The sequence below is a fragment of the Pan troglodytes genome, chromosome 18, assembly GCF_028858775.2.
Source record: "Pan troglodytes isolate AG18354 chromosome 18, NHGRI_mPanTro3-v2.0_pri, whole genome shotgun sequence".
NCBI classification, from domain to species: Eukaryota; Metazoa; Chordata; class Mammalia; order Primates; family Hominidae; genus Pan; species Pan troglodytes.
This window is the reverse complement of record NC_072416.2, coordinates 65,704,808-65,731,852: the sequence shown is the minus strand read 5'-3', so window position 1 is coordinate 65,731,852 and position 27,045 is coordinate 65,704,808. Positions and strand designations below refer to the sequence as shown.

General features: G+C 53.4%; 4 protein-coding genes across 11 annotated transcripts in view; 2 read left to right on the top strand and 2 right to left on the bottom strand.

The window, feature by feature from the left end:
- Positions 1–13,550, top strand: part of GFOD2 (Gfo/Idh/MocA-like oxidoreductase domain containing 2) — a 50,181-nt gene extending 36,631 nt beyond the window's left edge. Inside the window, exons 2-3 of the mRNA XM_001164470.6 lie at positions 2,288–2,633; positions 12,033–13,550. Of these exons, the coding sequence (XP_001164470.2) occupies positions 2,375–2,633; positions 12,033–12,931 (1,158 nt within the window). The 5' untranslated portion in view covers positions 2,288–2,374 and the 3' untranslated portion in view covers positions 12,932–13,550. The remainder of the gene's footprint in view (positions 1–2,287; positions 2,634–12,032) is intronic.
- Positions 13,551–19,063: 5,513 nt separating this feature from the next.
- On the bottom strand, positions 19,064–21,092 carry C16H16orf86 (chromosome 16 C16orf86 homolog). Of its 4 annotated transcripts, none has more exons than XM_054669443.2 (5): positions 20,753–21,023; positions 20,298–20,527; positions 19,723–19,943; positions 19,451–19,621; positions 19,064–19,229 (listed from the first exon to the last, which is right to left on the bottom strand). In XM_054669443.2, exons 1-5 carry the CDS (start codon positions 20,852–20,854, stop codon positions 19,180–19,182), a joined length of 774 nt encoding a protein of 257 aa, XP_054525418.1. In that variant the 5' UTR covers positions 20,855–21,023; the 3' UTR covers positions 19,064–19,179. The 4 variants fall into 4 exon arrangements, with proteins under 4 accessions (XP_054525418.1, XP_024205654.1, XP_016784363.1 ...); XM_024349886.3 differs by having other exon boundaries at positions 19,451–19,648; positions 20,753–20,982; XM_016928874.4 differs by having other exon boundaries at positions 19,064–19,621; positions 20,753–21,092.
- ENKD1 (enkurin domain containing 1) lies at positions 21,075–24,897 on the top strand. 2 transcript variants are annotated; one of them, XM_016928872.4, is made up of 7 exons: positions 21,075–21,467; positions 21,560–21,754; positions 22,651–22,823; positions 23,782–23,907; positions 24,024–24,187; positions 24,288–24,424; positions 24,523–24,897. In XM_016928872.4, exons 1-7 carry the CDS (start codon positions 21,383–21,385, stop codon positions 24,681–24,683), a joined length of 1,041 nt encoding a protein of 346 aa, XP_016784361.2. In that variant the 5' UTR covers positions 21,075–21,382; the 3' UTR covers positions 24,684–24,897. The 2 variants fall into 2 exon arrangements, with proteins under 2 accessions (XP_016784361.2, XP_024205653.1); XM_024349885.3 differs by lacking the exon at positions 23,782–23,907 and having other exon boundaries at positions 21,297–21,467.
- Positions 24,898–25,069: 172 nt separating this feature from the next.
- PARD6A (par-6 family cell polarity regulator alpha) lies at positions 25,070–26,929 on the bottom strand. 4 transcript variants are annotated; one of them, XM_009431052.4, is made up of 3 exons: positions 26,743–26,929; positions 26,167–26,389; positions 25,070–25,948 (listed from the first exon to the last, which is right to left on the bottom strand). In XM_009431052.4, the coding sequence occupies exons 1-3, from the start codon at positions 26,803–26,805 to the stop codon at positions 25,197–25,199; spliced, it is 1,038 nt and encodes a 345-aa protein (XP_009429327.2). In that variant the 5' UTR covers positions 26,806–26,929; the 3' UTR covers positions 25,070–25,196. The 4 variants fall into 4 exon arrangements, with proteins under 4 accessions (XP_009429327.2, XP_063653348.1, XP_009429326.2 ...); XM_063797278.1 differs by having other exon boundaries at positions 25,070–25,951; positions 26,134–26,389; positions 26,743–26,889; XM_009431051.4 differs by having other exon boundaries at positions 26,134–26,389; positions 26,743–26,889.
- Between the last annotated feature and the right edge of the window lie 116 nt (positions 26,930–27,045).

Here is a 27,045-nt window from a genome sequence, read left to right as displayed (position 1 = left end):
CCAATGCTATAGTAAATATCTGTATACAAAAAAACCTTTTTTCCTTTTTTGAGACAGTCTCACTCTATTGCCCAGGCTAGAGTGCAGTGGCACTGTCATAGCTCACTGCAGTCTTGACTCCTGGGCTCAAGCGATCCTTCTACCTCAGCCTCCCAAATAGCTGGGACTATAGGCATGTGCCACCATGCCAGGCTAATTTTTTTTTTTTTTTTTTTTTTTTTTAGTAAAGATGGGTGTCTCACTAAGTTGCTTGTGCTGATCTTGAATTGTTGATCTCAAGCAATCCTCCTGCTTTGGCCCCCCAAATTGCTGAGATTGCAGACATGAGCCACCACACCCAGCCCAATAAAATCTTTTTTTTTTTTCTTTTTTTGAGACGGAGTCTTGCTCTGTCGCCCAGGCTGGAGTGCACTGGCACGATCTCGGCTCACTGCAGGCTCCGCCTCCCAGGTTCACGCCATTCTCCTGCCTCAGCCTCCCGAGTAGCTGGGACTACAGGCGCCCACCACCACAACTGGCTAATTTTTTGTATTTTTTAGTAGAGACAGGGTTTCACCGTGTTAGTGAGGATGGTCTCTATCTCCTGACCTCGTGATCCGCCCGCCTCGGCCTCCCAAAGTGCTGGGATTACAGGCATGAGCCACCGCACCCGGCCTAATAAAATCTCTTTAGGCATACTTTTTCTTTTAGCCAGTTTGATGAAAAAAGTTTTTTGGTATTTTTTTTTCTAGTGAGCATTTTCCTATGTTTGCTACCATGAAAATTTTAATTATACTTAATCTGTATAGCAATTAGTTCTTTCACTTTCCTCTTGAACTGGTTTTTGTTTTCCATTCTTCTTTTTCTTTTTTCTTTTTTTTTTTTTGAGACGGAGTCTCATTCTGTCACACACGCTGGAGTGCAGTGGCACAATCTTGGATCACTGCAACTTTCACCTCCCAGGTTCAAGTGATTCTCCTGCCGCAGCCCCTCGAGTAGCTGAGAATACAGGCTTGCACCACCACACCCGGCTAACTTTTTATATTTTTGGTAGAGACGGGGTTTCACCACGTTGGCCAGGCTGGTCTCGAACTCCTGACCTCAAGCGATCCACCCACGTCAGCCTCCCAAAGTGCTGAGATTACAGGCATGAGCCACCATGCCCGGCCTCCAGTCTGTTTCTTTCTTTCTTTCTTTCTTTCTTTCTTTCTTTCTTTCTTTCTTTCTTTCTTTCTTTCTTTCTTTCTTTCCTTCCTTCCTTCCTTTCTTTCTTTTTTGGATAGAGTCTCACTCTTGTCACCCAGGCTGGAGTGCAGTGGTGTGATCTTGGCTCACTGCAATCTCTGCCTCCTGGGTTCAAATGATTCTCCTTCCTCAGCTTCCTGAAGAGCTGGGATTACAGGCATCTGCCACCACACCTGGCTAGTTTTTTTTTGTATTTTTAGTAGAGATGGGGTTTGGCCATGCTGACCCGGCTGGTTTTGAACTCCTTACCTCAGGTGATCCGCCCGCCTTGGCCTCCCAAAGTGCTGGGATTACAGGTGTGAGCCACTGTGCCTGGCCTCCACTCTTCTTTTCTTTGTCATATATAGAATCATGAACTTTTATAGCAAGAAGGAACCTTAAAGATCAATCACTCCCCTTATTATACATTTAAGGCCCTGAAGGTTGAATCTTTTGACCAGGGTTACACAGAAAGTTAAGTAGCAGAACAGAGATTTAAACTCAACTTTATTCATTTTCCGTTTTTCCTCTTATCCTTCAGTCTCCATGGAAGAAGAAGATTCTGCAGTGTTTCATCTTGGAACAGTATTTCTTTTTTCTTTTGAGACAAGGTCTTGCACTGTTGCCCAGGCTGGAGTGCAGTAGCACAATCATAGCTCACTATAGTTGTGAACTCCTAGCTTCATGTGATCCTTTCACCTCAACCTCCCAGGTAGCTAGGACTACAACAAGCGCATGCCACCACATCTGGCTATTTTTTAATATATATATATTTTTAATAGAGATGACATCTCGCCGTGTTGCCCAGGCTACTCTCAAACTCCTGGCCTCAAGTGATCTTCCCACCTCGGCCTCCTGAAATGCTGGGGTTACAGGCATGCATGAGCCACCATGCCTGGCCTCGAGCCCTATTTCATTTGTGCTTTTCTGGCAGAGAACTTGTTACTTCCTTATTTGAAAGTAGCCTTCGCACCACTGCACTCCAGCCTGGGCAACAGAGCGAGACTCCATCTCAAAAAAAAAGAAAGTAGCCTCAGCTGAGTGTCCTCTCCAGTAATAACCAGTGTAATGTTTGCTATTCTAGGAGCCATGTCTGACCAGGACGTTTGGAAGATCATATCCATGCCAGAGGCTCTTGTGAGGAGATGAGTTGGTAAAGAGAGAGGCTGGGATGAAGATGCTGCCAGGAGTGGGCGTGTTTGGGACTGGCAGCTCCGCCCGAGTTCTGGTCCCACTGCTGAGGGCAGAAGGGTTCACTGTTGAGGCCCTGTGGGGGAAGACTGAGGAGGAGGCGAAGCAGCTTGCTGAGGAGATGAACATCGCCTTCTACACCAGCCGGACTGATGACATCTTGCTGCATCAAGATGTGGATCTGGTGTGCATCAGCATCCCCCCTCCACTCACCCGGCAGATATCCGTGAAGGCTCTAGGTACGCCCGGCAGGCCACAGCAGGGGCAGATCATGTCTCCCTCTGGGCAGTCCTCTGAGGGTCACTCCTCTCCTCTGAGCTCTCCTTCCTGGGCTCGCATCTGCAGGGAGGAGAACTCTGGGACATCACTTGTCCCTGAAGCAGTGCTTGGGGAGGGCATGAAAAAAGACATAGCCTAACCTACCTCCCATCTATAAATCCCTAAACAGAAATTAAGGAAATACTCTAAGAGACAGCCATCAAGGGGCTGGAGATGGTTGCATCTCAGTCAACGTAAAGTTTGCCTCTGTGAAGTTAGAGGTCAGAGCCCTGGGTGGCGGGGAATTGGTTGTGACTAGTGTGTTTGTTCTCCCATTTCTGGGGCACACAGCACCACAGGAAGGAGAGGCTGTGTAGCAAGGCTACCATTTCCCATGTTTTGTCAGCGTTTGACTATAGTGAGCACACACCCTTCCTGCCAAACTGCAGTCTTGTATTGCCGGAGGACAGGAAGGCTCTGCCAGCATTGGGCTTCCCTGACAGGATCCGTCGACAGCCTGCTTACATGACATCTCCACTCCCTTGGGAAGTTTTGGGCTTGGTAACCTCTTGCCCCTGACTGGGCACGGCCTGCTGAGCTGTTCTCCTACAGTTCCCGTTGGTCTTCTCTTTCCAGTCAACTGGAGTCAACTTCTTCTCTTTATCTAATATAAATCAGAACCTAGTTTACTAAGTAAACAAACCAGTAAACATTCAGCCAGCAATTTTTATTTTATTTTGAGACAGAGTTTCGCTCTTGTTGCCCAGGCTGGAGTGCAATGGCGCAATCCCGGCTCACTGCAACCTTCGCCTCCCGGGTTCAAGTGATTCTCCTGCCTCAGCCTCCCAAATAGCTGGGATTACAGGTGCCTGCCACCACACCCAGCTAATTTTTGTATTTTTAGTAGAGACAGGGTTTCACCACATTGGCCAGGCTGGTCTCGAACTCCTGACCTCAGGTGATCCATCCGCCTCGGCCTCCCAAAGTGCTGGGATTACAGGTGTGAGCCACCATGCCCAGCATTTAAAAAAAATTATTATTATTATTTTATTTTATTTTTTTAGATGGAGTCTCGCTCTGTTGCCCAGGCTGGAGTGTGCATTGGTGCAATCTCAGCTCACTGCAACCTCCACCTCCCAGGTTCAAGTGATACTCCTGCCTCGGCTTTGCAAGTAGCCAGGACTACAGGCATGTGCCACCACGCCCAGCTAATTTTTGTCTTTTTAGTACAGATGGGGTTTTGTTATGTTGGCCAGGCTGGTCTCGAGCTCCTGACCTCAGGTGATCCACCTGCCTTGGCCGCCTCCCAAAGTGCTGGGATTACAGGCAGGAGCCACCACACCCAGCCTCAATTATTTTTTTAATGCCTCCTGTGTGCCAGTCACTGTCCTGATGTCATTTTGGACATTCAAAGCTGTGTTAGATTGGACCCCTCCCTGTCTTCAGATTTTATAGTCCAATTGAGGCAACTAGAAATAACACACATTACAAGGTAGATGACAGAAGACATAGTCACAATTCAACTAGTACATACATACTTAACTGAGTAACTGTTTTATGTGAGGTAATAGGAGCCAAGTGTCTCTTTGATGCAGCCGAAGATCTCTAGGTCGAGGAACTGGTGCCATGAGGTTGTCCTCCACTCTTCCTGACCACTGCCATGGTGGCAAACCTCAGGGTCTGCTACTTATCTCTTCCCTCATTCTGAGGAATGTCATAGGAAGGTGTCTGTCACCTCTGGCCCAGTGGGTGGGGAAGGATAAATGTTCATTGAAGTGAGAAAGAACTTCAGTCTGTCTGGTTGTCAGTTTGGAGCAAGTAAGTTTTGGCCTTATTGTTTGTTTCTTCCAGAGAGCTCTCTCTGAGGATGTGTGACATTGGAGTTATTCATTCATTGGTCACCAAATGCTTGGGAGGTCAGACGGTGGCTCCCAGATTGAATTCAGAAATAGACCTAAGTCAACACTTTAGCAGCAAGTTGGTTCAAGGGGAAGCAAGCCGCTATTGGTCACTTAACTCCTTGCCATCCCTTGTGGCTTGAATGCAGGCTGGAAAGGTGAGGTGTGTCCGGAGCCAGAACTCTGGAGGCTCTCAGTCTTCTTCCTGAATTTTAGGGTTCCCCACAGAGACCATTTCCAAGCTATATGGGAAGAAAGAGAAAACCCCAGGGTTCTTTGGCAACAAGCTTGCTTTTTTTCTGGTTCTTGGTATGCTCCACCAGCAGCAGCATCACCTGGGAGCTTGTTAGAAACTAAATTCTCAGCTGGGCAACATAGTGGGATCCCGTCTCTACAAAAAAGTTTAAAAATTAGCCAGGCATGGTGGCACGTGACTGTGGTCCCAGCTACTTGGGAGGCTGAGGCAGAAGGATCGCTTGAGCCCAGGAGATAGAGGCTGCAGTGAGCAGTGATCATGCACTCCAGCTTGAGTGACAGAGTAAGACTGTCTCAAAAGCAAACAAAAAGAAATCTAAATTCTCAGGCCCCACTCCAAACCTACTGAATCTCTGGGATCCAGCTATCTGTGTCTGAACAAGCCTTGCAGGTGACTCTGGTGGACATGAAGGATTGAGAGCCACTGATCCAATCATTTTGAATTAAACTGAGGCCCAGGAACATTAAGGAATGACATCTTGGTTACATTTCACCAAGTCTTCGTGCTGTGATTTTTCTCTCCTTGCTAGAGCTTTATATTTTTACCTTACTTCTAAGGCCATGAGATCATTTCTTGCCCTCGTTATTAGTTTTTCCTAAAATTAATGATTGGACTTAACCTTCCAGAGATAATACTTTTCATATCACAGCTCTTTTTATGGCATCTTGTTTTCTGCTTTGGTCTGACCTATGTTCTTCATCTTCTACCTCCGATTTCATCCTTAAAGCTTTCCCATGAATTTCTTAAAGGGGAGAGGGGAAGGGCCCTAATATATTTTATTCTTCAGTTCAGAAGTGGTTCAGGAAATTGTATTTTAAGTGCAAGGTGCCCCTAGCATCTTTGCCACAGTTGAATGTTTTCTTAAGTCTGTCACTAAAAGGTGGGCTTCTGTGCCCAATTCTTGGCACTTCTGTGGTTCATTAGAAAAACACTAAGTTTGCAGGCCAGGCTTGGTGGCTCATGCATGTAATCCCAGCACTTTGGGAGGCCAAGGCGGGCGGATCACGAGGTCAGGAGTTTGAGACCAGCCTGACCAACCTGGTGAAACCTCGTCTATACTAAAAACACAAAAATTAGCTGGGTGTGTTGGCACGTGCCTATAGTCCCAGCTACTCAGGAGGCTGAGGCAGGAGAATTGCTTGAACCTAAGAGATGGAGGTTGCAGTGAGCCGAGATCACGCCACTGCACTCCAGTCTGGGTGACAGAGCGAGACTCCATCTGAAAAAAAAAAAGAAAAGTAAAAAGAAAACATTTTTGTAGAGACAGGATCTTGCTGTGTTGTTCAAGCTGGTTTCGAACTCCTAACCTCAGGCAATCATCCTACTTTGGCCCCCCAAAGTGCTGGAATTATAGGTGGGAGCCACTGTGCCCAGCAGATTTCAGCTTCCCCAATCTCTCCCTTGACTTCCTGGCAGGAGAGCTAGATAAACTCAGGTAGACATGTCTTTCATGGCTACCCAAAGACTCTGTACAGCTAGCCCTCAGGAGCCTGTTTAAGTCAAGATGTCCTTGCAGTCCCACACTGATACTACTGAGCCCTAAGTTTAAGAGTGCTGTTATTCAGGGTTGGGCTCAGTGCCTCACACCTCTAATCCAGCACTTTGGGAGGCCAAGGTGGGCAGATCGCTTGAACTCAGGAGTTAAATACCAGCCTGAGCAACATGATGAAATCCCATCTCTACCAAAAATACAAAAAATTAGCTGGGCACAGTGGCGTGCACCTGTGGTCCCAGCTACTCGGGAGGCTGAGGTGGGAGGTTAGCTTGAGCCCAGGAAGCGGAGGTTGCAATGAGCCAAGATTATACCACTGGGTAACAAAGCGAGTCCCCATCTAAAAAAACAAAAACAAAAACAGACTATTTTTCAGATTCAAGAAGAGAGGTCTTTCCCTCTTTCCTCACCTCTTGAGGCATGAAATAGGGATTCCTTATCCTAGTTTTATTACCACCAAACTCCTAGCAGTCATAAAAGTCCTTTTTCCTCTAAACCCACCTCCTCTCTGCCTCACACTGCAGTATCCACTCTGTCGCCAGCAGCGAGGCATTATAGCAGGAGGCTTCTGAATTGGCCAGAACAGCAGCTCTCAGGTGGGGTGTCTAAGAACCTCATTTCCTCATTACATCCCTCCCTGGTCAGCCATATGTGTTCAGCAGCCAAATGGCAAAATTCACCCCTAGAACTGTGATTGTCTTCCCTAATCTGGAAGGCCCACAAGTGTGGAGAAGCACTGGAGACCCTCCAGAAGCAGTAGTGCTAGCAGTCAGGGGCTACTCTCCCTGCCGGGCCCCGTGCAAGGGCCTGGCCACCCTATCCCAGGTATGTGACACTTGGCTGGCTGTTCTTTATTGTCCTGCTAGTAACTGTTATAAAGCTTCTTTTATTAAAGAAGAGCAGGAGATTGAAGTGTCATAAATTGAAGAGATTCACACCAACACGGCACATGTATACATATGTAACAAACCTGCACGTTGTGCACATGTACCCTAGAACTTAAAGTATAATAACAAAATATGTATTAAAAAAATAAATAAATAAATTGAAGAGATTGAATGATGTCATAGACTACCAATCCACATGCCTTGTTCCTTGCTGCAGCACTGAGGTTTGTAATCCTGGGAGTTCAGACCTACGTAAGATGCCCATAAGTACAAATGACAGATGCTCTGTGGGGTTCTTCAGGGTCAAGGTGGCAGAGGTGGGGGTAGGAAGTGAGAGGAGGGGGAAGGGTTGACCAGAGGCACCAATTTGTCTCCTGTGGGCTTGGTCAGGATGTGAGCTACCAGGGGGCCAGGCTGGGCCTGACTCTCGGAGAGGCCTAATAAACAGTACGTACGATAAAACAACTCCTCTGTATTCGTTTTGATTTTATTTCTTTTTTGAGACAGAGTCTTGCTGTGTCATCCACGCTGGAGTACAGTGGCTTGATCATAGCTCATCGCAGCCTCTAACTCCTGGACTCAAGTGATTCTTCCACCCTAGCCTCTTGTGTATCTGGGACTACAGCTGTGCACTGCCACACCTGTGAGCCACCTCACCCAGCCTGAAAATTAGATTTTCTAAAAAGACATTATAAAATCAACATGGGGTGGGCATGGTGGCTCATGACTGTTATCCTGGCACTTTGGGAGGCCAAGGCAGGAGGATCACCTGAGGCCAGGAGTTTGAGACCAGCCTGGGCAACGTAGCAAGACCCTGTATTTACAAAAAGTTTAAAAATCAGCTGGGCGTGCTGTCACTCATCTATGGTCCTTGCTACTTGGAAAGCTGGGAGGAAGGCTCTGTTTGAGCTCAGACCAAGACTGCAGTGAACCAGAATCCCGCTACTGCACTCCAGCTAAGTGACAAAGCAAGACCCTGTTTTTGTTTTTGTTTTTGTTATTGAGACGAAGTCTCGCTCTGTCGCCCAGGCTGGAGGGCAGTGGCACCATCTCGGCTCACTGCAACCTCCGCCTCCCGGGTTCAAGCAATTCTCCTGCCTCAGCCTCCTGAGTAGCTGGGATTACAGGCGCCTGCCACCCCGCCCAGCTAATTTTTGTATTTTTAGTAGAGATAGGGTTTCATCATGTTGGTCAGGGTGGTCTCGAACCCCTGACCTCGTGATCCACCCGCCTCGGCCTCCCAAAGTGCTGGGATTACAGGCCTGAGCCACCGCGCCCGGCCAAGACCCCGTCTCTTAAAAAAAGGCAGAAGAAACTAAATCAGATTTTCAAAATACAGAACATAGAAATTATTTACCTGGGGCCGACGCGGTGGCTCACGCCTGTAATCCCAGCACTTCGGGAGGCCAAAACGGGTGGATCACCTGAGGTCAGGAGTTCAAGACCAGCCTGGCCAACATGGTGAAACCCCATCTCTACTAAAAATACAAAAAACTTAGCTGGGCATGGTGGCAGGCTCCTGTAATCCCAGCTACCTCAGGAGGCTGAGGCAGGAAAGTCACTTGAACCCAGGAGGCAGAGGTTACAGTGAGCTGAGATCGCACCATTGCACTCCAGCCTGGGCGACAAGAGCAAAACTCTGTCTCAAAAAAAAAAAAAAAAGAAAAAAAAAAAGAAATTATTTACCTGGAAAATGTAGTTTCTATGTGAGTCTTTTATTTATTTATTTATTTATTTGAGACAAAGTCTCATTCTGTCACCCATGCTGGAGCGCAGTGGCTTGATCATAGCAAACTGCAGCCCCAATCTCCTGGACTCAAGGGATCGTCCTACCTCAGTCTCCCAAGTAGCTGGGGCTACAGGTACACGCCACCACGCCTGGCTTATTTTTTATTTTTAATAAATACTAGGTCTTGCTATGTTGCCCAGGCTGATTTTGAACTCCTGAACTCAAGTGATCCTCCCACCTTGGCCTCCCAAAGTGCTGGGATTATAAGCGTGAGCCACCACGCCCAGCCAAGTCTTAAAATCCAAGTCACAATGGGCTTTTTTTCTCTGTATTTACGACATTGGCTGAATCCCTCCCTTGGCGATGGTAATAAAATGTACTGTTGACAGAGCTGTACTGAGCCAGGTACTTTACATATACTGCTTTGGTTGCCTTAGTCTTCCTTTCTTCCCCTGTAACTGTAAAATCCTGCTTTACAGTTATAGTAGTAAACAAAAACCCAGGGAAGTTTAGAAACTTCCCAGATCATCTAGCAGTGAAGTGAGAGAGCCAAGATTTGAGCACAGGAATTTCTGGCTCCAAAGCTTGAGTCCAGCACCAGTAATTGACTCTTCCTGGGTAGTCAGTTGTCCTGGGGCCCATCCATCATGTGGGACATCGGCCATTTCTTTTTCTTTTTCTTTTTTTTTTTTTTTTTTTGAGACAGAGTTTCGCTCTCGTCGCCAAAGCTGGCGTGCAATGGCGCAATCTTGGCTCACCGCAACCTCCACCTCCCGGGTTCAAGTGATTTTCCTGCCTCAGCCTCCCGAGTAGCTGGGATTACAGGCATGTGCCACCACGCCCAGCTAATTTTGTATTTTTAGTAGAGACGGGGTTTCTTCCTGCTAGTTAGGCTGGTCTCAAACTCCCAACCTCAGGTGATCCACCCACCTTGGCCTCCCAAAGTGCTGGGATTATAGGCGTGAGCCACCATGCCCAGCCAAGACATTGGCCATTTCTATGAAGTTTTAGTTTTTGTTGCAAGATTTATTGTCTGTAGTTACTATTGTTTCTGCTGCTAGCTGGCCCCTCCTGAGCCTGTGTGAACAGAATCCATCTTGGTCCATCAGGGTAAGCTGCACCCTGCAGTGAGCCATCAGAAATAATCTGTGTCTTAACCATTACCTCATCTGAAAACATTCAGAAAATGTTTGGGGGCCTGAGGGAAGATGAGCACCATGGTTACTGAAGATGCACATACCTAGAGAAGGCACATTCTTGTGACCGGTTGCCCCAGGTCACAGGCATCCAGGCCTAAGGCTGCCCCTCCAACCAGGAAGTACCTGTGGAGTGCCAGAGTGGAGCCTGGATGGCCGTGGAGGAGAAGCCCAGGTGCACACATTGCTCAGATGGGCTTCAACTAGAAGGGTAAGCACATGAATTAGTCCAGCCCAAGACTTGGTATCCAGTTTTCCACATTGCATATAGGCTCTGTGTAATGCTTTCAGTCTCGTTTCCTAACCCACCCCTGCCTTCTCAGTCCTTCAGCATTTCGTGATCATTGTCTCTCCCCAATCCCCAAGTCCTTCTGCACAGCAGCCCCCATCTCACATTCAGTGGCTAGAGCAGGATGAGCAACCGAGAGACCACAGGAGGCAAAGAGTCAAAAAGAAAATTTTGGAGTGGCCAGGCATGGCAGCTCATGCCTTAATCCCAGCACTTTGGGAGGCCAAGGCGGGTGGATCACCTGAGGTCAGGAGTTGGAGACCAGCCTGGCCAACATGGTGAAACCCTGTCTCCACTAAAAATACAAAAGTTAGCCGGGCGTGGTGGTGGGCACCTGTAATCCCAGCTACTCAGGAGGCTGTAGCAGGAGAACCGCTTGAACCCAGGAGGCGGAAGTTGCAGTGATCCAAGATCATGCGACTGCACTCCAGCCTGGGCAAGAGTGAGACTCTATCTCAATATTTTTTTAAAAAGAAAATTTTGGAGGAGTGCACAGATCATGTATCAAGACCTTATGGGTGGGGCCTTTGTAAGGACTTTGGCTTTTATTCCGAGAAGCTATTGCACATTGGAGAGCTTTTTCGTGGGTTTTTGCCAGGGTGTCTTTACCCTTTCTGGCTTACTATGACTTGTAAACTTCTGTATGTGTCTAGTCCATACTGCTTTTGGGGCTTTCTAGGTTTTCTATTTAAAGTATTAGCACAGGATTTCCTTCGACTTGAACCACACAAAGCTCGCAGGAACACTGCAGGTGTTAGTGTCTCATGGCTGCTCATATCCTCACAAGCTTTCATCTTGAAACATGGAGCAGCATTCATCCCTTCAGTTTCCAGCTGCTTATCTTCTAGCACTCTCCTCAGGGCTTTGTCCAGCTTTGTTTACCTCTGGGTGTGTGTTGGCTGCAGCGTACCCAGAATGGGTGTGAGGGCAAAAAGGGTATTCTCACTTCCTTCCCTTCCTGCCAGAGCCAAACATGTTCTAGCCTTGGGCCACTCTAACTTGTTGGACCAGTGTTTTCAGAGAACAATCTGCAGGGAATCTTAGGGCCCTCTCTGGAGTTATGACTAAGAGTAGAAGTTATGAATAGTCCATCCCCTAGAAAATAGGTTAGATTCCCTTGCCCCAAGCTGATGACCTAATAAATGCATGACAACATAGTGACACGTCCATGAAGTGTGCCCACCTCTCTAGCCCACCTGTGTTATTCAGGGTTCTCCAGAGAAACAGAACCAATAGGGTGTTTAAGACAGAGATTTATTTGAAGAAATTGGGGCCAGGCATGGTGGCTCACACCTATAATCTCAGCACTTTGGGAGGCCAAGGCAGGAGGATCACTTGGGCCCAGCCTAGGCAACAGAGGACCCCATCTCTACAAAAAAAAAAATTTTAAATTAGCCAGGCGTGGTGGTACACACCTGTGGTCCCACTTAGGAGGCCAAGATGGAGGATCGCTTGAGGCCAGGAGATTGAGACTAGCCTGGGCAGCATAGCAAGACCCCACCTCTACAAAAAAGAAAAAAAAAATTAGTTCATGCATTTGTAAGGCAGACAAGTCCAAAATCCTCAGGGCAGGCGGACATGCTGGAGATTCCCCCTTGAAACTTTGAGATTTCCTGTTGTGTCCTGTTGTTAGGTATTGGGAAGAATGTGGTTTGCGAGAAGGCAGCAACATCGGTGGATGCCTTCCGGATGGTGACAGCCTCGCGCTACTACCCGCAGCTCATGAGCCTGGTAGGGAATGTGCTGCGCTTCCTGCCTGCCTTCGTGCTCATGAAACAGCTGATTTCGGAGCACTATGTGGGAGCGGTGATGATCTGCGATGCCCGCATCTACTCAGGCAGCCTGCTGAGCCCCAGCTATGGCTGGATCTGTGATGAGCTCATGGGCGGCGGGGGCCTGCACACCATGGGGACCTACATTGTGGACCTGCTGACCCACCTGACCGGCCGGAGAGCCGAGAAGGTGCATGGGCTGCTCAAGACATTCGTGAGGCAGAACGCTGCCATCCGTGGCATCCGGCACGTCACCAGCGATGACTTCTGTTTCTTCCAGATGCTCATGGGTGGGGGTGTGTGTAGCACAGTGACACTGAACTTCAACATGCCAGGCGCCTTTGTGCATGAAGTCATGGTGGTAGGCTCTGCAGGACGCCTCGTCGCCCGGGGAGCCGACCTCTATGGGCAGAAGAACTCTGCCACGCAAGAGGAGCTGCTCTTGAGGGACTCGCTGGCAGTGGGCGCAGGACTGCCTGAGCAGGGGCCCCAGGATGTCCCGCTGCTGTACCTGAAGGGCATGGTCTACATGGTGCAGGCCTTGCGCCAGTCCTTCCAGGGGCAGGGCGACCGCCGCACCTGGGACCGCACCCCTGTCTCCATGGCCGCCTCCTTCGAGGATGGGCTGTACATGCAGAGCGTGGTGGATGCCATCAAGAGGTCGAGCCGATCCGGGGAGTGGGAGGCTGTGGAGGTGCTGACGGAGGAGCCCGACACCAACCAGAACCTGTGCGAGGCACTTCAGCGGAACAACCTATGAGCCTGCACCTGGGCTCCTTGCCACAGGGCAGAGGGACCAGGGAGGGGAACAGGAGCCAGACATGACAGGGACTTGGCCCTAGCAGAGACAGTGTCTTTCATTTAATGAGTCTGGGTGAAGCCAGAGGTGGCTCTGGGACTTCGCCCCCTCCAGTGGCTCACCTGCTCCTCAGACTTGCAGGGTGGCAAATGTTCCTGTTGCCAGGTTACCACGGTGTGCACAGGGCAGAGCTGCCGCCAGGCCTCCTCATGGTGATGCCAGTGAGTCGGACCAGGAAAGGCTCACCCTGGGGAGCCCTTCAGCTTGATCCGCAGTCCTAACAGGGTGAGAAAGCACAAGAGGGGCCAGCTCGGCTGAGGCCTGAGGAGAAATGATGAGAAGTTTTGTTTCCTTCTTGGGCTGGGGCATCTCAGGAACAGTGAGGACAACAAGCTGTCCCTCAGGGACCCTCACCTGCCCTCCCATGTGACCAGGCCCTTCCCAGGTGGGGACTGGGGCTTGCTTTATTAAGTGAGCTCTTGGGCTTTTGAAGTAGGACAGAGGGCCCTGGTTTGGCAGAGAGGAGGCAAGGGAGGGCTTTAGAACATCTGAGAAATGTTAATAAATAATTCAGAAAATAGGACATGGCATGTGGTTTTTGTTTGGTAGGTTGGGTTTCTTTAATACTGAAAGGCTTGTTTCTGGCTGGTAGGGGGTTTTTCTCTACTCATTGCTCCACAGCAGCTTGGAGCCAGTGTGGGTCATCACCGCCAACTGTGCCACACGGGCTGCTGCCCCTGCCAGCCCTCGTCTCCTGCCTGTTCCCTCATAGCCAAATCCCAGGAGCCTCGGAAGAAAAGATTTCCTCAGAGAACAGGACTCAGGACTTCCTAATGGGCTGCTGCTGGGCCTGCCGTCGGTCAGCAGATAGTGGGAGAGTTTGGAGGGGGGGGAGGGGAGGGGGGGCACGGTGTTGAGAAAAGACATGCGTTCCCCTTTGCTTGTTTGACCAGCCTGCCAGGATCGTTCAGCCTGGACCAAGTTCTGTTCCCTTCTCTAATCTTCCGCCCTCTTCCCTGCCCTGGGCTCCTTGCCAGAAAAGCCCAGGGAGGGCTTCCTCTTCCTCTTGGCACTGCTTCTAGACGTCACCAGGCTTGTTTTCCTGTAATTTCCTGGATTCAGATGTCCTTGTGAGAGGGAATAACAAGGGATAGGGTTGGAGTGTGCCTACTGCATGCTGACCCTCAGGGCAAACATGTATGTTATTATTTCACTTAATCTCCAAACCACTCTCTGACGGTAAATATTCTCATCATTCAGATCATAAAATGGAGGCACAGAGGGCAAAGCTACTTGCCTCCTGTAGATTGTACATGATGGAGCCAGGAGCCTGGTCAGGACCATCTAACCACAGAGCCTGACCTTGAACCACGCTTCCTCCCAGCATTTGGGAATCTTCAGACCCGAGGGCCCGGCATTGCCCCTCCCTGTGGCAGGAGCCTCGGCCTGGCCTGAACTAGGAGGTGAAATGCAGACAGCACCCACCACCAGGCAGGACACCGAAGGTTAAAGGGGAGGCTGCCCCCTTGTCCCTGGGACAGTTAGCTCAGCTCAGTCCTCCCATGTGTTGCTAGGATGTCGAGGTCACTCTGAAATGTGGGAATTGACCAGGAAAGCACAAGCCCAACTTAGATGCTCCCACATAAGAAAGGGCCATGTGGCCAACCCAGAATGGCACTCGGGTTCCCAGAATGTGCTGGGGGGAGGGTACTGCAGTGGGCTGAATGCAGAGCTACTTTAATGAGGACCCCGGTTCCTCTGAGGGAATCCCCAGAGCCTAGATTCATGGCCAGAGGGGTGCATGGCCCCTTCCCTCAGACGTCTTTACCATCGAGTTATCCTGGGCATCAGAGCTGGTCAGTCCCACACTGGGGATGGGGAAGACAGATGTGCCCAGATGCCTGTGGCCAAGGGAGCCCACAGGGTTCTGGTCTCCACGGGTGACTGAACCCACACTGGTTCTAGACTTGTCCAGCAGCACCCCCTCCTGGAAGAAGGCAGTAGCATCTCCCAGGACCTGTTTCCAAATCTCAGGATGTTACCAGCTCTTCCTCAGGTCAAAATAGTTTTTCCAGGACAGTAAAAATGCAGTTAGCTTGGCTCGTCAGATACAGCAACCAGAAGAGAACTTCCCAAATACCTGTCACTTATTCTTCAACCTCCAGCCAAATCCAGGACTGTTTTCACCTAGACGATGGCAGCCACTTCCTTTCCTGTTCTGCCCATCACCCTGCTGGCCAAGCAGCCTCTCCTGAATGTCACGCCAAGATCCCTCCCTATCCACACCCTTCCTCCTCACCCCCGGACTTGACCAACCTGGTTTCCATATGGCCATGCCCTCCTCTCCAGCCACACTCAGAGCCCTCCTGCAGAGGTGGCAGCTTCCATACTAGCAGGGCTTTTTCCCTGGCATGTCCTCTGCCTGGAAGGCACCACCTCTCTCTCTCAGGAGTCAGCTGGAGGACTGCCCGGTCACCACTTCTGACTTCAGCAAAGTAGCCACCTCCCAACCTGTGGTTCCACAGCCTTGGTCCTCAGTTGAGCTGAGGTTGCATGTCCCTCCATCCCTCCCTCTCTCCCTCTCCTTTTCTTTTCTTTTTTCTTTTCTTGTCTTCTTTCTTTTCCTTTTTTTCTCTCTTTTTTCTCTTTCCCTCCCTCCCTCCCTCCCTTCCTTCCCTCCCTCCTTTCTTTCTTTATTTATTTCTTTTCTTGACAGAGTCTCACTTTGTCACCCAGGCCGGAGTGCAGTGGCGTCACCTTGGTTCACAGCCACCTCCGCCTCCCGGGTTCAAGCAATTCTCTTGCCTCAGCCTCCCAAGTAACTGGGACTGCAGGCGCCCACCACCACACCTGGCTAATTTTGTTTGTTTGTTTGTTTTTGAGATGGAGTTTTGCTCTCGTTGCCTAGGCTGGAATGGAGTGGCGCAATCTCGGCTCACTGCAACCTCCACCTCTCTGGTTCAAGCAATTCCCCTGCCTCAGCCTCCCAGGTAGCTGGGATTACAGGCACATGCCACCAGTGCCCAGCTAATTTTTTTGTATTTTTAGTAGAGATAGGGTTTCACCATGTTGGCCAGGCTGGCTGGTTTCGAACTCCTGACCTCGTGATCCACCCACCTCGGCCTCCCAAAGTGCTGGGATTATAGGCATGAGCCACCGCCCCCAGCCTAATTTTTGTACTTTTAGTAGAGGCGGGGTTTCACCACACAGTCCAGTCTGGTCTTGAACTTCTGGCCTAAGTGATCCGTGCCCCCCTCAGCCTCCCAAGGTGCTAGGATTACAGGCATGAACCACTGCACCTGGCCACTTGTTTTGAATATATAATTTCAACTTTTACATTCGGGGGGTACATGTGCAAGTTTGTTACATGGGTATACTGTGTGACGCTGAGGTTTGGGGGACGATTGGTCTCATCACCCAGGTAGTGAACATAGTAAATAGGTTTTTTCAACAATCACCCCACCCCCTCTCTGCCCCCTCTCATAGTCTCATGTTTGTGTTTCCCATGTTTGTGTCCATGTGTACCCAATGTGTAGCTCCCACTTGTGAGAACGTGTGCTATTTGCTTTCCTGTTCCTGTGTTAATTTCTTAGGATAATGGTCTCAGCCGTTTCCATGTTGCTGCAAAGGACGCAATTTCATTCTTTTTTTTATGGCTGCATCATTTTTACTTCTTGAGACAGGGAAAAATGTTGCCCAGGCTGGTCTTGAACTCCCGGGCTCAAGCAATCCTCCTGCTTCAGCCTCCCAAATATCTGGGACTACAGACACAGACCACCACGCCCAGCTACACGTCTCCCTAAATCATGTAGCATTTCCTCTTTACAGCGAGCTTCTAGGAGCAGTAGGGACTTGATCCTTTCTGCAGCTCCTACTACCCACCCTGCTTAGACAAGTCCATTGGGTAATAGGCCTCAGGAATTGCAGACTAGTTCTCCCACGATTTCTAATTCCTGCCTCACCTGTGAGAAGACAGGATCAGCTCTTCCTTATCAGTGCTGGCCTTGTTCATGCTTCCAGCCCTGGAGACCGCACAAAGATACAGAGGCCTTCTTGGGTCCGGCCTTAGCCAGAGAGCCCCCAGGTCGGCAGATCCTGCACAACTCAGGACAGGGATTCCTAGATCCCAGGGTGTGGTCTCATGCAAGGCCACTTCTCTCCAGGCCTCTGCCATCCCAAACATAAAGCAAGGAGGTTAACCTCAGTTATCTTGGCTGGGTGTGTTGGCTCATGCCTGTAATCCTAGCACTTTGGGAGGTCAAGGAGGGAGGATTGCTTGAGGTCAGGAGTTTGAGACCAAGCTGAGCAACACAGACCCTATCTCCACAAAAAAAATTTTTGGCCGGGCACAGTGGCTCACATTTGTAATCCTTGAGTCCGGGAGGCAGAGTTTGCAGTGAGCCAAGATTGTGCCACTGCACTCCAGCCTGGGCAACAGAGCAAGATGCTGTCTCAAAGAAAAAAAAAAGTCCTGACCCCATGACTTGCCATGGGGCCAGTGAGCACCCAAGTGACCCTGTCAAAGGAGGGAGCAGGCTGGGATGATGCCAGAAAGGGGACCCTGCTTTTCCCACCTGAACCTGCCCACCCCACTCCCTCCAGTGACCTTGCCAGGCCATATTCCAGGGAACCTACATATTAGACTGTGGCCTCGGGATGGCCTCAGCATTTCAGATTCTGGCCTGTCCCTCTCTGCAGCTTCCTCCACCCCTCACTTCAGTCTCATCACCTTGGTGCCTTTTAAGGGGCCCTCTGGCTAGGTAGATGTGATGCAATGAGATGTGCCCTTAGGGAGCTCACGGTCTAATCCCGATGACAGTTATAACCCACATGATAGCAGTGCGCAGGGGCTGCAATGCAGGGCAACATGGGGTGCTGTCTGGCTCCCCAGGAAGCAGAATCCCAAGTTTTCAAAGGTGTGCGTGCACTAGCCAGGGGGAGAGGTGGGAATAAAGGCATTTTAGGCAGAGAAAGCCCCACATGCACAGAGTGAAGGGAAGAAAAGGTGTAACTGCTCAGGGAATTACCAGAAGCCACTGAATTCTAAGGTAGCTGGGGCAAGAGGAGGGAAATCCCAAGGGGGAGTGACACCATCAGGGGCTCAGGTGTGTGTGTCACAGGGCCACTGGATGGATCTGTGGGCCAAGGGATGACAGGCAGGGCGACCAGTGAGGCTGGAGATGACAGTGGTCCAGGCGACGGTGCTGACTGTGGGGTCCGAGAGGTTCTCAGCCTGAAAGGGTAGGATCACTGGCCTCAATGTCTGCTTAGCTTGTAGGAATCAGGGAGCAAAGAACAGGATGGGGTCTGGGGTGACACCCAAGATTCTAGCTTAAACAGTTGTGCAGATGAGATACAGGAGGAAAAGCCAGTTGGAGGGAGGGGAAATTTCCATGAACTTAAAATTCCCTGTGTCTGTTTGTGGTGTCCAAGGAACACACAGGAGGCCCAGGATGTGCAGTTTCCAAAATGGCCAACACTGGCTGGCTCTTCCCAGAGATCCTTGCCGGTTGGACACAGCTGTCATCCAGTGGCTTGGCCTCAGAGTCCCAGATGCACTTACTGCCCCTGTCCACCCCTGCCTGCCAGGAAAACATCACTGATGCCCTGTCACCTGTGACCAGAGGCTACTCCACAGACAAGGTCCGGTCCAGCTATGGTCTGGCAATGACTGGGAAACATCCCAAAGCTGTCACTGTTGTGACAGGCAAAAGAACTCTGTGCTACCTCCTAGGAGGATCCCAAGTTTTGATCCCCTCAAGGTGAGACCAAATGCAGGCCCCTCCCCAGGAGACAGAAGAGCAGGGCCAAACACCTGCTTCCCATGACCCAACAGACCCTTTCTTTTCTCTGCCCCAAGTTCCTCCTTCTCACTTCCCTCTTCATCACCCAGTTAGCTGCCTGACCCTCAGATTCACCTAAACACACAGCACCAGGTCCACCCTGATTCAGTGAGGCATGGGGTGGCACAAAGGAATCTGTCATTGTCAAAGTCTCAAGTGATGCAGATGACCATTCAGGCCTCAAACCCTGCACTGTTGAGTCCTCCATCCTCTTACCCATTTCAGGCAACCTATCTGGGGAATCACAAAGTCTTTGAAAAAGAAAAATATTTATTTTCAGCAAGACCAAAGTCCCAAGTGGGGGCAGGTGCCAAATTTGCCCCCGCCACCAGAGGGCCTAGGCCCACAGGAAGCCTGAAGCCAAATTCAGGCGTGGAAGGAGGGGAGCCACCAGCGGGGCGGGACAGTCACTTGTACTGAGGAGAGAGCGGGGGGACAAGTGGAGCAGTGCAGACACTCAGCATCTTGTCGATGTCCACCTGGGTTGACTTATCCACCTCGGCCTTGTGGTCACTCACCCCCAAGCTGGGCAAGCCCCCAGGCTCCTCTCCAGCCTCCTCTCCGAGGGGAGCCAGGGCATGGGTGGGGGTCACTAGTGGACTGGGACAGGGCAAAGCGAGGCCTGGGCCCAGCTCACCTGCCAAGGGCAGCAAGGCCTGCAGTTGCTCCACACCTGCCTCCTCCGGAACCGGGGCCAGCTCTGCCTCTGCCTCCACCTCAGCCTCCCCGTCCCCCTTCCCTGCCTGGTTCAGCTCAGGGTTGCAATAGTTGACGTACTGGTACAGGGGCCGCAGGCGCTGGGCCTTTCCTGCAAAGACCCAGGGCAGGGCAGAGGCTAGAGCACCAGGTTGTGCCATGTCGGGCCCCACAGGCAGGGGGAGAAGGAACAGTCCAGGGACTGCCACTCACGCTCCAGCCTCAATGTCTCTAAGGGTGCAGACACCGTGCTGGCCACAGCGTGGAGCACGGGAGCCCCCAGGCTCTTGCGCTTCTTGGCTTTTTTGTGCTGTTTGGCAGATGGTGAGGGCTCACTCTGGCTGCCCTCTGGCTCCTCCTCCTGCAGCGGCAGCTTGGGTGGCAGCTCAGCTTCAGCCTTAAGATGGGCACGAAGGCCCGGGAGGCTGAGAGACCTGAGCCAGGGACAAAAGACTTGAGCCAGGCTCCAGCCCTGGCTCCCATTCCCTGGCCCAGGGAATAGCCCAGCCTGCCCACAGCCCCAGGGCTCGACGCCTGTCCCGTTCCTGGTCAATGAGACCCCAGGCCCAAGAGGCTTAGAGGCCAGTGAGCCCAGGCCCCTACAAACCCTGAAGCTCCCACTCTCCTGCTGCTCCCTACACGGGGGCTCTTGAGGAACGGGAGAAGAGAGTGATGGTAGTGGCTGGGGACGAGAATCCTCCCTGCAGGAGTGCAGGATTTAGGAATCCTACTGTGGTGTGTGCCCCAACCCCGGGGCTGCAGCTCCTTCCCCCCGAGAGCCCCCTCACTTGACAGGCTTTCTCTTTGGACCATGACGGGGCCTCACAATGGAGACCACGGGCCTGGGGCCTCTCTCCTCTAGCGCCCCGGCATGCGGCTTGGGCCTCTCCTCCCCCAGCTTGGGTCCTTCCTCCTGGAGCTCCGACTCCGAAGCTGCGCCTGCTGGGCGCTGGTCTTCACTCTGGGTTCCGCGGGCCTCATGGGCTGGCACCAAGAACTGGTCTCCCGCCACTGGACACTAGAGATGACACACAGGCCATCGGTCACCATGGCCGGGCAAAGGACATAGGGATCCGTCACTGAACACCTAACGTTAGACACCGAAACGGGAATACGGACACCAGCCTGTGCCCCTCCCCGCCTGGAGGGCCCAGCCTGGCAGTTAGCGGGTCGGGGCGCTCAGAGTTCCACCTCTCAGAGCGCTGCGGCCCTGTGTTTGAAGGTTAAACAGCCTGACGGTCACCTCGGAGGTCTGAGCGCTGCCGGGCTCCTCCGTGAGCTGTCCCTGCCCCACGACCGTCGCCTCCTGGACCCCCGGCCGCCTCTCCGCCCCTGCCGAGGCCATGGCTGCGCAGGCTGAGTGCGTCCTCGACAGCTGCTTGGGGCGGGCCCCAAGGGGCTGGATGGTGGCCCCGCGCTGACCCCGGAGACCGGCCAGCAAGCGAGGGCAGAGCTGGGAAGAGAAACCGGCGACCGCGGAGCCCACCCTCGGCCGAAACTACAAGCCCCAGGACGCTTTGCGCCGGGGTCAGTGGGCCCTGACCCCGGGGACGGAAGCCACGGTTGCCCGGCAACAACAAGTCCCGTCGGGTGGCAGCGGCTGGCGACAAAACCTCTCGAGTGAGCCCCTGCCCGAGTGCCGCGGGGGAGAGGCCGCGAGCGGGACCGAGAAGTGGGCTGGGAGCAGAGGTCGCGGAGGTGGCGAGCGAGGCCGGGGCCCAGGCGGGGACCGGCAGGGGCCCGGGAGTGGCGGGCACGCCAGGGTCAGGGTGCCGGGCGAGGGAGGAGGCCCGGGGTTGGGGAAGGGGGCCCGGGGAGGGAGGTAAACAGCCCTGCAGGCCTCGGGGCACCGTTGCTGGGCGGCGCCGGCGGCATGTGCGAGGGCCCGTCCCGCATCTCGGGGCCCATCCCCCCAGACCCGACGCTCTGTCCTGACAACTACCGGCGGCCGACCTCGGGTGAGTCCGGGGGCTTGGCGGTGGTGCGAGGCTCAGGGGTCGGCCCTGGCTCCACCTCTGAGCCCCGGACTCCGCCCGGCTCCGCCCCACAGCTCAAGGGCGCCTCGAGGGAAACGCGCTGAAGCTGGACTTGCTGACCTCCGACCGGGCCCTGGACACCACCGCTCCCCGTGGTCCCTGCATCGGTCCCGGTGCCGGAGAGATCCTGGAGCGCGGCCAGCGCGGCGTCGGGGACGTGCTGTTGCAACTCGAGGGGATCTCCCTAGGTCCTGGGGCCTCTCTCAAGAGTAAGTCCCAGGAATGGAAGAAGGGGCAGAGAGGCAGTGCGGGGTGGAAAGAGATCAAAAGCAGCTGCTCTTTCCACCCTGACGTGGGCCCAGGCTTTGCGTCTCTTGAGTCTCAGTTTCCCCAACTATAAAAGGGGGAGAAATATGCTACCTTCTCGAAGGAGGTGAACTGAATGAGGTAGTTCCCACGAAGCCCTAGCTCTGCTTTATGTATTTATTACCCATTAAATTTGTTTGTTGAGTGCCTACTGTGTGCCAGGCCATATAGATGCTAGAACACTGGGCTGAAGATAAGCATGAGCCATCACTGAGTCAAGGTGGGATACAAAGAGCAAGAGATGAATGTCATATATGAGATGATCTATGGTGTACTTCAATGGTGTACTTCACTATAATAATGGAGGAAATCACCTGGGCGCAGTGGCTCACTCCTGGAATCCCAGCACTTTGGGAGGCCCAGGCGGGCAGATCACTTGAGTCCAGGAGTTGAAGACCAGCCTGGCCAACATGGTGAAACCCCATCTCTACAAAAAATACAAAAATCAGGCTGGCATGGTGGAGTGTGTCTGTAATCCCAGCTACTCGGCAGGCTGAGGTAGCCGGGAAGGTTGAGGCTACAGTGAGCTATGATCATGCCACTGTACTCCAGCCTGGGTGACAGAGTGAGACCCTGTCTCAAATAATAATAATAATAATGGAGAAAATCATCCTGTGATACTTACTACTTGAGGAAGGGAACACGGTGATGAGGGAGAGTGTGTGTAGGGTCTAAGGTAGTTGGAGAGGTCAGGGAGCTCTTTCTGTAGGAGGCAGGGGGCAGGCCTGTGTGTGAACTAGTGGAAGTTGGATTGTGTGGACCCTATGTAGGGCAGAACCTGGGGGCATCTTTTCTCCAGGGAAGGACCCTAAGGACCATGAGAAGGAGAACCTGAGGCGGATCAGGGAGATTCAGAAGCGCTTCAGAGAACAGGAGCGCAGCCGGGAGCAGGGCCAGCCCAGGCCCCTGAAAGCTCTGTGGCGCTCACCCAAGTACGACAAGGTGGAGTCCCGGGTCAAGGCCCAGCTCCAGGTACCTGCTTCAGGGAGCCAGAAGTATTATCCATTTTGTTGGCCAACAGGCAACTATACCCTGATCTGAGTTCTGGGGAGGGAGGGAAGTCACAGAGGTAACAGAGGACTAAGAGACCCTGGCTCTGCTGCAGGGCGAGGCTTGGGGGCTTCTCAGAAGTAGTGATGGTGGGGCTGATCCTGAGGGCAAGTAGCAATTAGTCAAAGGGACAGCAGAAGAGAACATTCCCAAAAGATGGAACCTCACAGACCACAGGGCACGCAGCAGTGGAGATGCTAGGTACAGTTCACTGTGAGGAAAGAAGGGCGTGAAGTTAGGCCAAGAAGTCAGCTGGACCCACATCAGGGGCCACAAAAGCCACTTTTCAGCCCTTATTTCTGAGGACAGTGGGAAGGGCAGGGGTATGGTGGGGGGCTCTGTCTCAGAGAGCAGCACCATTCTTCAATCCAGGGATTCAGCAGGAGGAGCAGGAGTGAGAGGAAAGGCAAGGTCACACAAATGTGTTGTAGCTGAAGCATCTGTGGGGTTCCCAGGGGGTGGGAGTGTGTCCAGGAAGCAGATGGAAATTCAGGCCTGGATCTCAGGAGTGAGACCTAGGAGTTATTGACGATCAGGTTGAGGACAACGAGACCAAGGAATTGACCGCCTGGATTTGAGGACTTGGAGGCCAGCTGTTAGGAGCCTTGCAGGGCTAGAGCCAGGAAGCTTGGCTAGGAAGGAGGAAAGAGAGTGGTAGCTGGGCCAGTACTGAGGTGGAAGGAGAGATGGTTTGTTGTTTTCTTAAAAATCTGACATACTCACACATTTGTGTGCTGATGAGGACAAGTGTCCCTTGAAGAGGGAAGAGGGCCCCAGGGACATGGATGCAAAGGTCAGAAGGGCCAAGATGGCCAGGGTCTTGCAGCTTGAGCCCCAGACCTCAGCCTGCCTGCTCTCTCTGCTGTGCCCTGCCCTCCAGGAGCCTGGCCCTGCCTCTGGGACAGAGTCTGCCCACTTCCTGCGGGCGCACTCCCGCTGCGGCCCTGGCCTCCCACCACCCCATGTATCTAGTCCCCAGCCAACCCCACCAGGTCCCGAAGCTAAGGTGAGAGGATGTATGGGGGCTAGATGGTGGTTGGGCAGGGCTCCCGGTGTAGGGGGGGTGTTCAGGGACACAACATAATGCTGTCTGCCCCCACCCACGCTTGCTGTGTCCTGCAGGAGCCAGGCCTGGGGGTGGACTTCATTCGTCACAATGCACGAGCTGCCAAGAGAGCCCCCCGGAGGCATTCCTGCTCACTGCAGGTCCTGGCACAAGTGCTAGAGCAGCAGCGTCAGGCCCAGGAGCACTACAATGCCACGCAGAAGGGCCATGTGCCACATTAGTAGGTCTCACTGCCTGACACTCAGGGTGAAGGACACCTGTGGAGGGTGGGAACCAAACTCTGCCCTCAGGTCATCAACCCTGAGCCTGTGTACCCACAGCTTGTTGGAGCGCAGGGACCTGTGGCGGCGGGAGGCCGAGGCCCGCAAGCAGAGCCAGCCGGACCCTGCCATGCCCCCAGGCCACACGCGCATGCCTGAGAACCAGCGGCTGGAAACACTGACCAAGCTGCTCCAGAGTGAGTACCTGGGCAGGGAGGCTGGAGGGGGGCCCCACTGGGGACCAGGCACCCCTGCCCAACACTCACTGTTCTCACTGTTCCCGGGCCCCCTGTAGGCCAGAGCCAGCTGCTGCGTGAGCTGGTACTGCTGCCTGCTGGGGCAGACTCACTGAGAGCCCAGAGCCACCGTGCTGAGCTGGACCGGAAGCTGGTGCAGGTAGAGGAGTCCATCAAGATCTTTTCTCGGCCCAAAGTCTTCGTGAAGATGGATGACTGAGCCCCTTTGGGGGACAGTGGCAAGGAGCTCCATGCTGAGGATCGCCACATGGCTGCAAAGGACAGGGTTGGACCCAATCCCAGAGCAGAGGTCTGAAGACAGGAGCAGGGGGGTGGCCAGTGTCCCTAGAGCACTCTTCCCAGTCACCAGTGGCTGCAGAAGGGCCACCCCAGCCTTTTAACTGCTTTGTCAAAATTAAACATTTTGTACACAGGATTTGTTTCCATAAGAGCTTTTCTTACCCTAAAAATGCCAAGCCTGGTGGCCCTCCTGCTGCTTGATTGCAGGAAGTTCTCCCCAGTGTCACTCCTGCCTTAGTCCAGAGCAGAAGGCAAGCTGGTGGGACCAGGGAGGAGGCTGGGACTGGGACACACAAGGACCATGACTGTATTTGTAGAAAACCTTTAATGTTCCCCAGGCTGAGGGAGCCCTGTGAGCCAGCTAAAAACCCCCACTGTGAAGTCCCTGCCATGTCCCAGCAGTGTGGAGTGGCATGGGGCTTCATCCTGACTGTCAGAGGCTGAAGCCACTACCATCTCCTCGAATGCGACTCCCCCAGCCAGAACTGGCCTGCTCCTGGTCATCCAGGGAGGGCAGAGAGCTGCGGGTACCAGGATGTCGGCAGCCAGGGTGCAGGTCCCAGCACGGGGGCCCCTGAGACAGCCCATTGGAACTGGGAGGCTGGCGGTTCTCAATGACCAGGTCACTGCTGTCATCGTCACTATCAGGCTCAGCAGGCCCAGGCCCTGCAGAGGGAGGACCTGTCAAACGCCCAGATGCCCCTCGCACCACGTTATTGCGCTGGTTGGCGGGCTTGACAGTGACAATGAGGTTATGGCTGTTGGCAACCATCATGTCCGTCACTTGGTCCAAGGTCTTCCCGGCTACTTCAATGCCATTGACCTCGAGGATCTCATCACTGACCGCCAGCAGCCCTGTACTCTCAGCCAGACCCCCACGTACCAGGCGGGAGATGAAGATTCCTGGAACCCGCTCCAGGCCCTGGGGAGCCACACGCACGCTCATGCCATCTCGGATGTAGAAGCCCAGGGGGCGGTCTGAACCATGCTTGTGCAGCCGCACCCGTCGGTGGGTCTCAGGCAGTAGGTCCACGTCTATGACTGAGGAAACCTGGCGGAAATCTTGGGGCAGGCTGATTAGCAAGGGTGGCCGGGTGCGCAGGGGTGCCACTGGCCGCAGCAAGAGCCCTTTCTTGCGCCGCTGCAGAGAGTTGGAGGCAAAAGCCAGGCCGCTGGAGTCAGCTTCTGCTGCAGAAGAGGGGGAATATTGAGATCAGAGACCTGCTCCCCGACTTGGGCTGTTTACAGGGGGCACTGTAGCTATTTCCTACCACTTGGAGGTCAAGCCAAGGGCAGGGACTGCAGAGGGTGACGCTTGGGTACCCTGGGCATGGACTAACCCTTGTAGACCTGCCCCACAGACACCTTACCCCACAGAGGCTGCCCACTGTACCCCTCCTCACCCCGCTTCTGCACCAGTAGGCGCAGTGGCGGGGGCCCGCTGGCCAGGGCCCGGTGCAGGCTGTCGTCGTTGGTGAGGGGCAGCAGGTCGCCATGAGCATCCGTATAGCCAAGTAGCACGTCCAGGCCCGGGATCTGGTGCACCGCCCGCAGCAACCGCGAGAACTCCTGGAAGCCGCTCACCGAAGCGCGAGGCAGCGCGAAGCGTCGGAACTCGGCGTCAAACTGGAAGTCGGGGTTGGGGGAGAGGAGGAGTCAGGACAGCCTGCGCCCCTTTCTCACCGCAGGCTGGCAGGGATGGGAAAGATGCGGCTGCCGCTTTTGCGGCAGCCTTAAGCCCAGACCTCAGCTCCAGTACCAGGGACGCTGTCCAAGGTCTTCTTACCGCCCTCCAGGTACTCAGGCCACAGAGAGCTGGAGACCAGCAGTGGAGGAAGGAAGACGGATGGGGGAAGGCGAGCAGAAAAGCAGAATGGGACTTGGAGGATAGAGGGAAGAGGTGGCGGGGACCAAGGAGCTGGGAAGGGGAGAAAGAGGGAATTGGGAGCGCCTAGGGCCGAGGCCGGAGGAGCCCTTACTTTGCTCTTCACCTCGACGATGCTATCGGGACTGCGCGCCGGAGTCCTCTGCGGCCGGGCCATGGCGGGGCCGGGCGGGCCGGGGACGGTGCCCCAGGCGGCCCGCCGAGGCGCAGGTGCACAGCCCGGCCGGCCCGCCCGCGCCGCCCCGCCCCTGGCGGTAGCACACGCCCCGCCTTCCCATCCGGAGCGTGACGTCAAGGGGGCAGCGACGCAGAGTGGAACGCGGAGTCCACGTTTCCTAGGAAACGGAGCCGTGGATGGAGAGGAGCCGTCCTCCGCTCTTGCGTCATCACGCTGAGG